Source organism: Staurois parvus, unplaced genomic scaffold (assembly GCF_062004578.1).
Source record: "Staurois parvus isolate SC_StPar_1 unplaced genomic scaffold, SC_StPar_1.0 ptg000071l, whole genome shotgun sequence".
NCBI lineage: Eukaryota > Metazoa > Chordata > Amphibia > Anura > Ranidae > Staurois > Staurois parvus.
The window spans coordinates 8,023,481-8,039,262 of NW_028317867.1; the positions used below are offsets into that span (position 1 = coordinate 8,023,481).

At 38.4% G+C, this 15,782-nt stretch overlaps 1 protein-coding gene across 1 annotated transcript in view; it reads right to left on the reverse strand.

Moving 5' to 3' along the window:
* Nucleotides 1–1,788: 1,788 nt before the first annotated feature.
* The window catches only part of MSR1 (macrophage scavenger receptor 1), a 51,758-nt gene continuing 37,764 nt past the window's right edge, over nucleotides 1,789–15,782 (reverse strand). Inside the window, exons 9-10 of the mRNA XM_089669303.1 lie at nucleotides 9,125–9,307; nucleotides 1,789–2,173 (exon numbers count right to left, since the gene is read on the reverse strand). Of these exons, the coding sequence (XP_089525429.1) occupies nucleotides 2,040–2,173; nucleotides 9,125–9,307 (317 nt within the window). The 3' untranslated portion in view covers nucleotides 1,789–2,039. The remainder of the gene's footprint in view (nucleotides 2,174–9,124; nucleotides 9,308–15,782) is intronic.

Consider the following 15,782-nt stretch of genomic DNA (forward strand, 5'->3'; position numbering starts at 1 on the left):
GTACTTACCTAGTTAAACTGTGCCACTTGTAAAAGCTACATGCCTGTCAGTGGTCCAGGAGAAGTCATATCCTCTGATCCCTACATCTACTCTAAGCACCGTAGTTTTTATGCAGACCTTTCAAATTGGCAAGTATGGGCAATCATGAATAAAAACAGAATAAAATCATCTCATAATTTCTACTACTTATTTTCTCTATAGTCAATGAGCAAAGTTGCTCTGTATAACATATAGTATCTTCAAAAGAGCATACTTTCAACATGATGCATTACTGTAATAAATAAAACTCTTCCATTTGATCATGTGATACTTTTTTGTTTTTTAATTAAAAATAGTATTGCAATGATACAGTCATACTAACTAAAGGTCAGCAAACCACAACAACTTGAATACTAAAAGTGGATTAAACTAATTCCCCAGTTTTGTCAGCTACCAAAAGGGACCTAATTAAAACCTGCTTCTAAATTATTAGTGAAAGCAGAGGTCTCAGCTGCATACACACTACTATCAAGAATCCTCTACACCCATGATAAAACTCTACAGGAGAACATGTATTGACAAATTAAATTCTGTAAGTTTTCACCGCTGCTAAATAGAAAGGATGAATGCTAGGAAATTAGTTTGCTTCAAACATTTGTAGTGACTACCCCTTCCAAGTGACTCTTTTTTATATTTATAAGTTAAAGTAGTTGTTAACATAAAATGGTATAAACACTTTCTAATACAGTTATACCTTTTTGTTTAGTTAAGAAATAAACAATTCTACCTTTTTTGCAAGATTAAAAAGTTCTGTCATGTTACCATGCATCTCTTCTTCTTGATAGTGGAGGGCCAGGTTACAGGACACTGTGCAGACACACAGTGTGCCTGTATTTCATAGTGTGTTTGGCTTAGAGCAAGATGGAGGATCTGCTGGAGCTGGAGTTGTGTTCAAGTGGCAGGCTGTGATTAGAAGGGGGTGTGTGCCAGAGTCAGGTTGTGATTGGTCAGGGGCATGATGGCTGAACAAACATTTAGCCTCCATGAACACTGGGTGGTTTAATGCTGGTAACGTTAGCTGTGTAAAGTCATTTAAAAATGTGAGTTTTTCAGCAGTTTTTAGCATTTTTGTATTAGCATTTAGCTGCATTTTGCCGCTTTTTTGTGTTTGCGGTTTTTAGTGTTTTAGAGGTTTTTATGCTAAAAAATGTTCAAAGGCACTGGTTTGCCACGATTTACCACATTTTGCCACGGTTTTTAGCGTTAGAGCCATTTTACAGCTAAAAAACTCCTCTAGAAACCCACTAGGTCTGGGGATTTTTTCCAGCCAAAAAACGTCCCTGCCAAAAAACATTGATTACTGTCTTTGTATGCATGGACACATAGGAGAACATGCTGGAGGGTTTACTGGCTGTGGAAAAAATGTCAAAAGCCAAAAACAGCTGTAAAAATGTCCAGTGTGCATGAGGACTTAAATACAGGCATGCTGTGTGTCTGCACAGTGCACTGTATCTCTGAATGGCTAGCCAAAGGTTTAAAACTGACCATGCAACCACAGACCAGCTTCTGAACTTTATGTGGTCAGTTTCTAAAAAGGAAGAAAGGTGATTGTCAGAATCAACCAGTACTTCAGATAGAATAAGTACATAAAAATGATAGAGACTATGATTTAAAAGATATACATACTGTATGTCAACATACACAGTAAATTTTAATGTAACATGCACTGTAAAATGCTGCTTGCCTTCTTATTGCAAATTCCAATAACATCAATAATAATATTACACAGAAATGCAAATAAGCATAATGTAATTTGTTCATGTATTTGTTTTATTGTTTCTTTTTAATGCAAATGCTGGCTTTCATTTGTGGTCCACCTTTTGTTGGCAATTGAATATGTTAACATAAAATGTTGGAATGTGATTCTGATCTTTCTTTTATATTTTAATGAAATTCTTCTGGATGAAAGAAAATAAGTAACTGGTGGAAATGAATACAATAGTTTATATTTAAATATTCTAGGTTACACAGTTATACAAGAATAAGAATATGATGTACTTTTATTTGACGCATTCCACTCCAGCATCTTCAACATGTGAGCAATCTGTGATTCCCCAGCCTCTGAAGTTACATTGTGTAATGGAACTTTCATATCCAGAACATCTAACATCATCCATCCATATTTTGAACTTTCCTACAAATAAAACCGTTGTTACTAAAGAAAATATTGTACCTGAACTTTAGCAGCCAACATCTTTTGTTTTCAATTAAAATAGATCTTCACTTAAAATTGAATTCCAACCTAAATGTGTGTTTTATTTAAAATTTTGGATAAAGTGGTATAATATAGAACCTCTGCAAAATCATAACAGATCACAGACAGCAATAATAATGCAACTATTCTGGACTATATTCAGAGTGAAAGAAAGTTTAGCTGGGTTAATATTTTGTAAATGAAATTCAGGCAAATGAGACCATTGAAGAAATTCATAAATATAAATACAGCTAGTATGAGTACCAGAATCTGTCTGAACATTAGCATTCTGTAGTTTCAAGCAAGGCAAGGATTGGAAGTGGGAGGGCCAGTGTGAGACAGTAAGAGTCTATTGCATTGTCCAGTACCATCAGTCTATTGGGACCAAGTTACAGGGGTTTTAATACTTCTCCATACTATCCTAAACTAGAAAAAAAAGATTTGACTTTACATACACTTTAGCTCTAATGGAGTTCATCAACTTGCTTTCACTCAATCCAGTAACAGCTCTATGCAGGAATTACATATGTATGTTATGAGCTCACAAAGTGGTTCAAATACTCAAAACATTCATGTGCATGTATATGTATTATACTTCATTACACATCAATAAGAAATCCACCAGTTTCTGTAAAGTTGGATGAAGTAAGGATTATGTTTTGAAATCTCCAAATTCATTGTATTAGTTTATTACAGGCAGATATAAAAGACATAGATTAATGCAGCTCTGTATTCATTGAAACGGTGGTCTCCAAACTGCTTGCTTTTATCTGGCCCTTGGGACACCCCATATAGGTTTCATCTACTGATGCCAACAATTGGGTATAATTCCCCCCACTTACACCAATGAAGGGTGCACAACTCCTTCAAATGACACAAACGATGGGGCACAATTCCTCCCAGTAACAAAAATGATTGGGTCCAATGACATTAATAATGGGGCACAATTCCTTTCAGCGACACAAATGATAGGGACCAATTACATCAATAATGGAGCACAATTCCTTCCAGTGACACAAATGATAGTGTTCAATGACATCGATGGGGCAGAATTCCTCCCACTGACACCAAACAAAGGGGCATTATTTTTTTCCCACTGATGTCGGGACCTTTTCTACTCCCACTAGCTGCAGTCTGGCCCTCGTAAAGTCTGAAGGACAGTAAACTGGCCCTTTGTTTAGAAAGTTTGGAGACCCCTGCATTAAAACATCATCATCATAATCATCATCATCATCATATTATATGCAAGCAGTGTATATTACTGTATATTACTGAATTTGACTTGATATCAGTCTCTTGCAGTCCCTGTACAGTAGTTCAGACTGGGGGAGGGAGACACAGAACAAGGGACCAATCACCTGTGCTGCAGTGCATGATGGTAACAGGAGAGAGCAGAATGAAAGAGAGATGAGCTTATCAGTAAGACTCAGTTCACACTAGCTTTATAACCAGGTGTTTTGCGGGCGTTTAAGGAACGTTTTTAACGCTCCTCAAACGCCTATGAAAATGATACAGATGGCAGCACACAGTGCTGTTCACACTGAAGCATTAGCATTGCGGTGTTGCAAAATTGGCGCCTCATATCGAGTCAGGAGGAGTTGAAGCCTTTCAATGCCTCCCACTCAAGTCTATGGTGTTGCTCCTCAAACGCCTGGCAGGCATTTGCGTGGCGTTTGCGAGGCATTTTCTGGGCATTAATACCATTAGCTTCATTGTAGGCATTTGTGGTGCAGTTTAACGCTTGGAAACGCGGTTTAACACTATGAAATGCCTCAAAACCGCACATAGGGTGTTTGGGGAGCATTTGCCTGTCTAATGCCTATCAAACACTATAGGGGCATTTTGGAAGAAGTCAAGTGTGAACAAGCCCTAACTGCTTCACCTTTTACTGTTCAGTTATAGGCTGGAGAGTGTAAGTGTTATTAACCAGCAGCAGAGAAAAAAATCAGGTCTCCTTCACTCTCAGACTGGGTCATGCTATGTGACAGAGTTGTGTGAACCATTAGAAAGAAATAGACAGAAATACAAATACATTGGCAAGTAAAAATGCTTGAACAGTATATATGAATTTTATCTGTGTATTTAGCTGTGTGCCTGGAGTTAAACCTAAAACTTATATAGTTCCCTTTAACAAAATTAAATTTGAGTTTTATCTCCCCCTTGATGCCTGTGAGTCAGTAATGAGAAATTGTCTAAGAAACACTAGATTGGAGGTGCACTTTGGCTAACAGAGGGCGGTTATTTACTAAAACTAGAGAGCACAAAATCTGGTGCAACTCTGCATAGAAATCAGCTTCCAGATTCTATTGCCAAAGCTTAATTGACGTGGGCAGCAGAGTGGCTAAATGGTTAGCACTTCTACCTGGCAATACTAGGGTCATTGGTTCAAATCCCAACCACAGCATCACCTGCCTGGAGTTTGTATGTTGTCCCTGTGCCTGCGTGGGTTTCTTCCGAGTACTCTGGTTTCCTCCCACACTGAAAAGACATGCTGGTAGGTAAATTGTCCCTAGTATGTGTATGTATGAAAGTGAGTTAGGGACCTTAGATTGTACACTTCTTTAGGGTTAAGGACTGATGTGAATGTACAATATGTATGTAAAGTGCTTCATAAATAGCAGTATATAAGTACCTGTAATAAATAATTATTATTATACAGTATTTATATAGCGCTAAAAGGTTTGCTCAGCGCTGTACATTATAGTGGGGGACAGTACATGAGACAATACAGTAACAACAATACACGAGGGGTTCGAGGGCCCTGCTCTTTCGAGCTTACAATCTAGGAGGGAGGAGATAGTGGTACAGGAGAAAGTGGCTGTGGGGGATGGAGTGGTAGGAGGAGTGGAGGAGATCGGCTGTTAGGTGAGGGCGGGGTAGGCTTCCCTGAAGAGATGGGTTTTCAGGGTGCGCCTAAAGGTGAGGAGGGTAGGTGACAGTCTGATGGATTGGGGTAGTGAGTTCCAGAGGATGGGGGAAGTCCTGGAGAAGTCCTGCAGTCGAGCGTGGGAGGTGGAGACCAGGGAACTAGAAAGTAGGAGGTCTTGTGAGGATCGAAGATTACAGGTAGGGTGGTATTTGGGTATCAGGTCGGTGAGGTAGTTTGGGGCAGCGTTATAAATGGCTTTGTATGTCTGTGTTAGTAGTTTGAATTTAATGCGTTGGGCAATCGGGAGCCAGTGGAGGGAATGAGAGAGGAGGGTGGCAGAAGCGGAGCGGTTGGTAAGGTGGATGAGTCTGGCCGCTGAGTTCAGGATAGACTGAAGCAGGGATAGTCTGTGATGAGGTAGGCCGGTGAGAAGGGAGTTGCAGTAGTCCAGACGTGAGATAATAAGGGAGTGAACTAGTTGTTTACTAGTGTCTGAGGTTAGGAACGGATGTATTTTGGAAATGTTGCGGAGGTGGAGCCTGCATGAGTTTGCCAACGATTGGACATGGGGTTGGAAGGGCCGGTTTGAGTCTAGAGTGACACCTAGGACTCTGGCTTGTGGGGTGGGACTGATGGTGGCGTTGTTGGTCGTGATGGAGAGGGTGGGGTGGGGGGGCGCGGGCTGGGGGGAAAATCAGGAGCTCGGTTTTGGAAAGGTTCAATTTCAGGAAATAAATTGAACAAGCTGAAGTTAGTAGTTGATTGACTTCCAAGCACAGCTGCTCCAGAATCCGAGCGCACCAGTTTTAGTAAATCTCCCCCAGAATTACTTGGAGTTTTACAAAACAATTAGCAAACAGATTTAGATCAAACAAAGAAAAGGTGCAAATTAGCCCAGGAGCATATTAAAATCCAGTGGTGAATTTTTCACTGTACACATTCACCAGAACGATTTGGCTGCAATGAGTCTTTAAGACATGTCACATTCATACCTTCATAAATATGCTCCCTGTGTATATTTATTAAATTAAAATATCAACTAGAAGAACAGTGTTGTACGGACTCCGATCCATTATGCTCCCCAATCCGCAGATCCAATCCATCCTGCGGGGATCGTCAGCTTTCTTTACAACTTACCTTTTCGTGGAGTGGGTCCGGTGTCACCCCGTATAGGTTGCATGCCAACGATCACTGCAGGATGGTCCGGATCTGCGTATTGAGCATAATGGATCGGAGTCCAATCCATTATGCTCCCCAATCCGCAGATCCGATCCATCCTGAGGAAATCGTCGACATGCAACCTATACGGGGTGACACCGGACCCGCTCCACGAAAAGGTCCTGCGGGGATCGTTGGCTTGCTTTACAACTTACCTTTTCGTGGAGCAGGTCCGGTGTCACCCCGTGCGGTAGGTGTCACCGGTGCGGCGCGCACCCCTCGCACCTGCCTTGGGACACCACTGGTTGTTTCCATCATTATTAAATGATTACCACAAAAACAGAATTGTCTCCACCACTGTCATTGTCACTTTAGCCTGACAACTAGGTCAGCATGTAAACGTGAAGGAAAATATAACTACACACATGTGAAATTAATATACTGCATAGTAGCTTACAATTAAGTAAACTACAGACGCTGGTCCTTTCAGAGCATAGTAATAATCTGAAAATAAAATGTATACTTCTAAAAGCAAAGATTTAATAAATTGCAGCTTACCAATCCCTAAATGTGGTGGCTTTGCTTGTTTTTGTAGCCTTTTTTTCCTTTATTTTCACCTAGTGATCCAGCCAGTAATATATTTCCTGTCTTAGGGTTACTCCTCTCTATGGAGAGGCAATGGAGCTACCCTTGGACAGCAGAATTGTCAACCTATGGAGAAGGTAGTGTTTGATTCACTGGCAAATTTAGATGGACCTGACTAACAAATTAAAGATGAATTCCAGCTAAAGCTGGGTACACACGAATCAAACTTTGGCTAGTTCAGCGGGGACTGGACAAATTTCATTCTGTGTGGCCCTCCCTGTTCAGCAGAAGCTGATTGTTAGATCAGCTTCTGTCGAACGGATCTGCTGGAAAATGTTAAATAAATCAGTGGCTGCAGCCAATCTAACAGTGAAGTCCGACTGTTAGATGACAATGTCTTGTCTGGGATATTCCTGCATTCCCCTGAATACAGGAATCTTTTTGTTGTTGTTGTTTTTTTCAGCCCACTGGCTGAACAAAAAAAGTGATTTGTATTTATCCAACATTTTTATGAGTATTTCTGTTCCATACTGATGTGGCCACTGTGCTCACTATAACATGCTGTAATCACAATAACTACACACAGTAAGGGATGCTTTGCTCCAGCAGCATGGGTTCCCGCCTGCTGCCAAAATGAAAAAGAGCCAAGCATGCAGCAGAAGCCTTGTATTTGTATTAAAGAGTACAAGGCTTCCTCTGATTTGCTGTGGTAGAAAGGTGAGCAAAAGACGTCACAATTAGGGATGAGCTAACAGTTTGGCCTAAGCCTAGGTTCAAACTTTAGCCCATTCGGACCCATGTTTGGCGGGAGCTGACAATCTTATATAGACTTTGTATTTCTAACACTATATAAGACAGCTTTCCATTGTGACTGGTTCCCAAGTATGCTATGGTGCTTAAGTCCATAAATATCACTGGCATCATGAGAATACCTGCTCCTTTAAAGCAAAGGGGCAGATATAGCAGTGACATCACTTCCCAAATATGACCACTGGACATATTTTGGCAATGACATTGACTAAATTCGGCAGCTGCTATATTTGGCCAATGATGTCACCACTATCCCTAACCCTTCCCTTATATGGATGATGACAGCTGTCATTTGGCTACGTGTACCATTAGTTGATAGTAAGTCAGCGGGTAGCAGGCATCGTGATTTATGATAGATTCACACCAGGGAACTTTTTTATGGATTTTTTTCTTTTTATCAAAGGACTTGCCAAATGTTTGGGTGTCTTTATTTCTAGCTTACAAGTTTTTTTGTGAATGAATATAGGGTACTATGTACCCCATACTCATTCACCAGGGTGGGTGGTATCTGGGGGCCCCCTTATTGAAGGTGGCTTCCAAATTCTGATGACCCCCCAATTGCATACCTTCAAAACTAACAGCAAGGCAATCCCCATGTTGAGGGAATGTGATCTAGTTGGTTCAGGAGGGGGGTGCACACTCATCCCCCCCATCATAGCCACCAGGCTGCATGGTCAGATTAAGGGTCTTAGGGGACCTCATGCTTTTGTTTGCATGGGGTTAACTTTAAAATTCATACCAGAGTCTAAGAATCTGGTTTATACCTCTTCAGGGACCTCAAGCATTTTTTTTTGCTTTAAAAACCCCTACCACGTTCAAAGGGTCTAATATGTAGTTTGGGAGGACTCTACGCATTTTTTTTTATTATTGCTGTAGAAGTGCTAGAGCAAAAATGACTCTTACAAATTAAAAATATACAGTTTAAATTGTTGGCAAATGACATTCATTGCCAGGCTATTTAAGAAAGAAGTTATCAATAACATGTGATTTGCAATTTTAACACTTGTTCCCTTTGTAAAGGGCAGTGCTCCCACCCATGCTATTTTTGACACCCATTTGCTTGTTAGCCCATGAACTAGCCATTTGTAATTTGTCAGATTTGGCTATGATTAATTTCAATGGGGTTCAGGTTCAGGATTAAAACTTCTTTAAAATGAAAAAAACCAATGCAGCCACCACTTTTAAGAGCTGGTAAGCTACAATACATTAAATGTTTGCTTTTGGGTTTACATACACTTTAATGGGATCGCTTGGTGTGCTATCTGCTCTCCATTAAACTAGTACTGCTGCATAGTTCAGCTCACTTATTCAGAAAATGTAGGCCTTAGTATGCAGCTTGCAGTATCCTACATAGTTCTCCCCACTTAATGCAGCAGAGAGAACTTTAGTTTGGAGTTGTCTCACCAATTATTAATCAATGTGGATTAAACATCTGTACGTCATTAGTATATCCTGGTATGGAATGTTACCTTGACCAAAGAATGCTTTGGTAAAAACCCGAGCAACTCCTGAAAATCCCAGCATCCTGCATACCACTTTTCCATCAGTATCATCCCAGTGATCATCGCATATGGTGCCCCATTGTCCATTGTAAAAAACCTCAACCCTTCCTCGGTGAGACCCAGTGCCATCCATGAGGCGAACAGTGGGTTCTACAGAAAGGATAAGAAAATGAAAATGTAACATCGTAACATGCAACATTTTGACAAATATAGTTGGTTATTAACATACATAGATTGGTGTATGCTAAATGTTAATGGTTATTTAATGATTTGATTTGATTATGCAAAGAACACTGATTTTTCTTTTAAATTTACTTTTTAAAATGAATTTACACATGTATTTAAAAAAAGTAAAATAAAATTATAATGTCTACTGGAGGGCTATTCTTATAAAAGAAAAAAGTAAGAAATGTTGGGAACTTATTGAAATAAAAGATGTCTTAGGTAAAAACAAAATATATATAAGTGGGTATAAACAAAAATGCATTGTATTCATTGACATTGGATACAGGTTTAATGTAGACAGACCAAGTTAATTTTTCCCTAGACAGAAGACAGTTACAAAACAAATAATAAACTGATTTTAAATACTCGATACACAATCAAAGTAAGTAAAGGTTTACATGTACAGTATTTTCTTGTTTTCATTCAAAGAGTGCAACGTTCCAACAATAAGACTATAAAGATGCAAAATTATGGAAATAAGCTCATTTTAATCATTGTACATGATGAAACTATTGTTACTTTAGACACAACATAGCAATCTTATTCCAGAACTATCACACATTGTTACATTTTGTTGCTGTTGAAGTTATTTACAAATTAGACAGTTAAGTAAAATTTAAATTAAGTTAAATTTATAAATTATAAAAAGGACAAAGTTATGTTTTAAAGCCCTCTGAGAAACTTGAAAATTCTTCTTGTGGTAAATCGGTGCCCCACTGCAAGGGTTAATTGACATACAAAAATGCAGTAAAATGGGACTTTAGAGGCACAACATTATGTATAAAAATAGATTTAATTAATTCATGTTCATAAAAAGATTTTTTTACAAAAATATATCACTGATGTACAATGTTGCAATACCTAATTACAAAGTTATAAAAACATCTCAACAATATAGTGCATCATATCCAAAAAAGGTCATTCTTAGTGGCCCAACACTTTTTCTGGTCCACTTTAGAAGAATATTATTATTGTTCTAGAGCATTGGTGCACATTGGCTCCTGAAGAAGTAGACTATGTCCAGGAAATATGTTGGGCCACTAAGAATTTCCTTTTCTGGATATGATGCACTATATTGTTGAGATGTTTTTATAACTTTCTAAATAGGTGTTGCAAAATTTTACATGTAATTGTGATATATTTTTGTAGAAAAATATTTTTATGAATATGAATTAAATATGAATTAAATTAAAAATATATTTTTATGTATAATGTTGTGCCTTAAAAGTCAAATTTTACTGAATTTTTGTATGCCTATATAGATACAGGGATGTGACACCTTTTTTCCTATAACAATTGAATTGAGCAAGGGTTAATTGATTTAGATATAGGGGACTTCTTAAAGTAGATTTACTTACCCTATCCTCTTCTTCTCCATGCTGCTTGACTGGTTCCCACAGCATTTCTTCCCCTACTCTTCAGCGGTCTAAGGTCCTGATGTAATCTAAACCATAGCTGGGTCCATAGCCCTACACTGGATGTGAGGATGCTGAGAGACAGTACACCGCCAGAGCATGGGGGAGCTCTGTCTGCTGAGAGAGTGGACCTGATACGTAACCAGCAATTAAAGCAGCCGCACTGCAAATTATATTTTTCAAGCTACCTGGGATTAGACTTTAAAAGGGTAGTAAACTGTAGAAAAAAAAGTTACCCCCTTCAAATCAAACGCATAATGTGCTAATATGCATCGCATACTAGCATAGCACTTTATGAAGACTTACCCTAAAACAGAGGCTTCCATTCTTACCCAGTCTTCTTTCCTGGTCCCCAGGCTGCGGCTGATTGATTGGCTGAGCTGCAATGATGTCACTCCTGTGCATGTGCGTGGGAGTCTTGGCCATGGCACACAGCTCTGAAGGAATGGTAGTGGTATGCAGTTCGTTCAGAATGCAGTGATGTCACTGGCTGCTGCTCGCTAGAATATCTCTTAAACAGTTCACATTTTGGAGATATTCATTTTACCTACAGGTATGCTTTATTATACACTTACCTGTAGGAAAAAATAAAATATGAGAGTTTACTACCACTTTAACCACTTGCCCTCTAGAGGATTTACCCCCCTTAATGACCAGGCCTCTTTTTGCTACTCGGCACTGCACTAATTCAACTGAAAAGTGCGCGGTCATGCAATGCTGTACCCAAACGAAATTTATGTCCTTTTTTCACACAAATAGAGCTTTCTTTTGGTGGTATTTGATCACCTGTGCACTTTGCTATAAACAAAAAAAGACTGAAAATTTTTAAGAAAAACAATATTTTTTTGCTTTTGGCTATAAAAAATATATAGTAAACTCAAAGTTAGTTATAAATTTAGGCCAAAATTCTGCTACATGTTTGTGGTAAAAAAAAATCCCAATAAGTGTATATTGATTACTATGAACTATGGTATAAATACTGCAATTTACGCCATTTTTTTTGCTATACAGCACTGCACTAGTTTAACTGACAATTGCGCGGCCATGGAATATGGTACATAAATGAAATTTATGTAGTTTTTTTCACACAAACAGAGCTTTCTTTTGGTGGTATTTGATCACCTGTGTGCTTTTTATTTTTGGCGCAATTTTTGAGACATTTTTTTTTAAAAAAACGATATTTTCTCATTTCTGTCCTAAAAAATATCCAAAAAAACTAAAATTTCATCATAAATTTAGGCCAAAATGTATTCTGTTTTTGGTTAAAGAAAATCCCAATAAGTGTATATGTATTGCTTTGTGTGAAAGTTATAGCGTCTACAAACTATGGTATAGATAATGGAATTTACACAGCTTTTACTTTCTGACTGCCCATTTCATTTCTTGAGGTGCTAAAATACCAGGATAGTACAAACACCCCCAAATGACCCCTTTTTGGAAAATAGACAGCCTAAGCTATCTGACGAGAGGCATATTGAGTCCATTGAAGATTTATTTTTTTTCCACAAGTTTCTGAAAAATGACAAAAACTTTTTTTCTTTTGTTTACACAAAGTTGTCATTTAAATGATATATTTCTCACACAAGCCATGGGTATATGTGGAATTACACCCCAAAATACATTCTTCTACTTCTACCGAGTATGGGGGCACCACATGTGAGACTTTTTGGGAGCCTAGCCACATACAGGAGCCTGAAATCCAAGGACCACTTTGAAAGCCTGAAGGTGCGTAACTTCCTCATTTCACTTCCTCACTACCTATAATAATTTCGAAGGCCCTGAAATGCCAGGATAGCACCAAACCCTCCCAAATTACCCCTTTTAGAAAGTAGACACCCCAAGGAATTTAAAAAGAGGCATGGTGAGTATTTTGCAGATCTCATTTTTTCTCCCAAGGTTTTGAAATATAAAAAAAGAAAAGAAAAATATGTTTTTGTTTTTTTTCTTAAAGTTTTGAAAACTGGTGCCAACAAACAAAATACTTAACATGCTTCTGATCAAATTCCTTGGGGTGTCTACTTTCCAAAAAGTGGTCATGTGGGGGGGTTTGGTACTATCCTGGCATTTCAGGGCCTCCGAAACTGTGATAGGTAGTCAGGAAGTGTAATGAGGAAATAAAGCCCTTTAAAAGCCTGATGGTGCTTATTGGTTTTGGGGTCCTGTACTTGGCTAGACTGCCAAAACGTCTCTCACATGTGGTACCCCCATACTCAGGAGAAGTAGCAGAATGTATTTTGGGGAGTAATTCCACATATACCCATTGCATGTATGAGCAATAAATCATTTAAATGACAATTTTGTGTAAAAAAAGAGAAAAAATTGTTGTCATTTTCTAAAAGCCTGTGGTAAAAAAAAATTAATTCTTCTATTGATTCAAGATGCCTCTCAGCAAAAAGTTTGGCATGTCTACTTTCCAAAAAGGGGTCGTTTTGGGGGTGGGGTCATTTTATGCCCAGCATTAGAAGTTTACACCACACGTCACTCACTCTTCTAACCACCTGAAGTATTTTTTGCTAGGAAATTAATTTAAACCCCATATATTTTTTAAAAGAAAACACCCTAGTGAATAAAATGGTGGGTGCTGAAATTTTTTATGTCACATAGTACTCGCGCAAAGATTTTTCAAACGCAATTTTTAAAAAAGAAAATCATTGTTTTTACTTTTAATGCACAAAAACACAAAATATTTGGCCAATTATTTGGTAAACTATAAAAGATGAAGGTATGCCAAGTAAATAGATACCAAACATGACATGCTTTAAAACTGCGCATGCCCCGTGCAATGGCAACAAACTGCATACGTTTTTAATATCCATAGGCAACAATTTAAAAGCCTTTACAAGCTACCATTTTAGATTTACAGAGGGGGTCTAGTGTTAGAATTACTGCCCTTGATCTGACGTTGGTGGTGATATCTCACATTCATAGTGCAACCGTTGTTTCCATACTGGCACAGGGTCAACGCTCACAAATGCAGATGAGCACAGGGAGCAAGGGTACTTTTTTTTTTTATTTTGATTTTTTTAAATTATTTTTACACTGTCCCCTTCAATTTTTTTTTTTATCACTTTTAATGCTATCACAGGGAATGCAAATATCCCCTATAACTTCAATGGGCATTGTCATATATTCTTTTTTGAGAAATCTGGGTTCTATCAGACTCTAGATATCTCCTCTGCCCTTACATTATCTAATCAAACCAAGATCTGTGCGATCAGATGCTTTCACAATTTACAAATGGCGCTGTTTATATCCTATGAAACTAAAGTGAAAGTGATGAAATGCTCGTAGCCTCCGATAGACTTAGAGATGATTGTCACTCTTCTGGCACTATTCTGGTCTCCAATCAGCTCTATAGTCAGCTGGCAGAAACACCGGCTGCATTCTCAGGTTCCCCCGATGGCACAGGACTGCCTGAGAAGGCCATGGAAGGCAGTGGGGGAGGGGGCATCATCTCCTACTGCTTGTAAAAACAATCCTGAGGCTAATTAGCCACTAGGATTGCTTTTACATGAAAGCTGATTGTCAGCTGAAAAAAAACCATTCAAAGTCCAGTGATGTACCAGTACCTCGATTTATGAATTTAATTCATTCTGCAGGACATTTCATATAGCGAAAAATTCATAAACCGAAACACTGTTTCCCAAAGAAATGCATTGAAAACCAATTAATTCATTCTGAAGATCAGAAAAACAGTAAACACTACTAAAATACTGCATGAGTTATTTTATTAACTCATGCAGTATTTTAGTAGTGACAACCATGTGTTAATGTTTCAGCTGTCAGCGGGGTTCCCCACTGACAGCTGAATGTAAAAGAATTGCTGTCAATTAATATTTTTTTTTTTAATTGCTGGTAATTCTTTCACACTCAGCTGTCAGGTGCCAGTTTTTAAATGTAATTACCGTGCTTTTTTTTCTTCACTATACAGTAGTTCAGAAATTCATCTGTCACTTTCCCCCTCCAACTAAAGAGAGGTAGTTTCTTTTTGTTTATTTTCCCAAGTTAAAAGCAACAATGTTTCCTCTCAGTTACTTAAAAGATACAAAGTATCCTTTAGTTCCGGGGAAAGTGATAGCTAATGCTGTGAGCTATAGTGAAGAAAAAGAAAAGACGGCAATTGCATTTAAAAATCAGCACCGACATACACTTTGTATTATGAAAAAAATTAGTAAAAATTTTGTAAACTGAGGCATTATTATCAATGGATTTTCATTCATAAACCGAAAATTACGTTAACAGAGGCATTCATAAACCGAGGTATTACTGTATATGCTATGTTCTTTTTTTATTTTGTATGCAGCCTGTGGACTGAATAAAAAAAGAGAAGAAATCTCTGCCACAAAAAGTGTGTGGCATGCCCACCATTAGAATATACCACCCTGCATCCACCCACTTCTAATGGTGGGCACACATTAGGTCACACTTTGCCATATGCGCCAGTTCCAAGATTGTACAAATGTCTAAATAGTGGCACACTTGAATAAAAATTGTCCACGTATAAGTGGTACCCCATATGGAAAATGGCACCAAGTCCCAAACTATCTTGCCACTACTCCCCATGTAGTCTGAAAATCTGGGGTGCTCCACATGACTATCTTTTCCCTCGTAAATCCAAAACTTATAAGTATAACCTGTTGTCCTCTCACAGATCTTCTACATCTTGACCCCATATCTGGCACGCTTGCTGAGGAGAAATTGTTTGAATGCAAGGTGGCCAGAAAAATTAACGAGGGACTCATCAACGCAAATGTTGTGCGAGAGGCTGAATTTTGTGGAGCCGGTCAAATTCAGGGTCATCCCGAGGATGACAGAGTGTATTGTCGTTGAAATGCATAAAACACATTATACTCTCATATCTATGCCTGGCCATGGCAGCAGAGAACACGGATTATGATGAATCGGGTCTGCGGACCAATACAACCGCAATTAATTTTTTTTAGTAATGCCCATGTTGAGGGTTAGGTCCAAAATAAATTTAAATT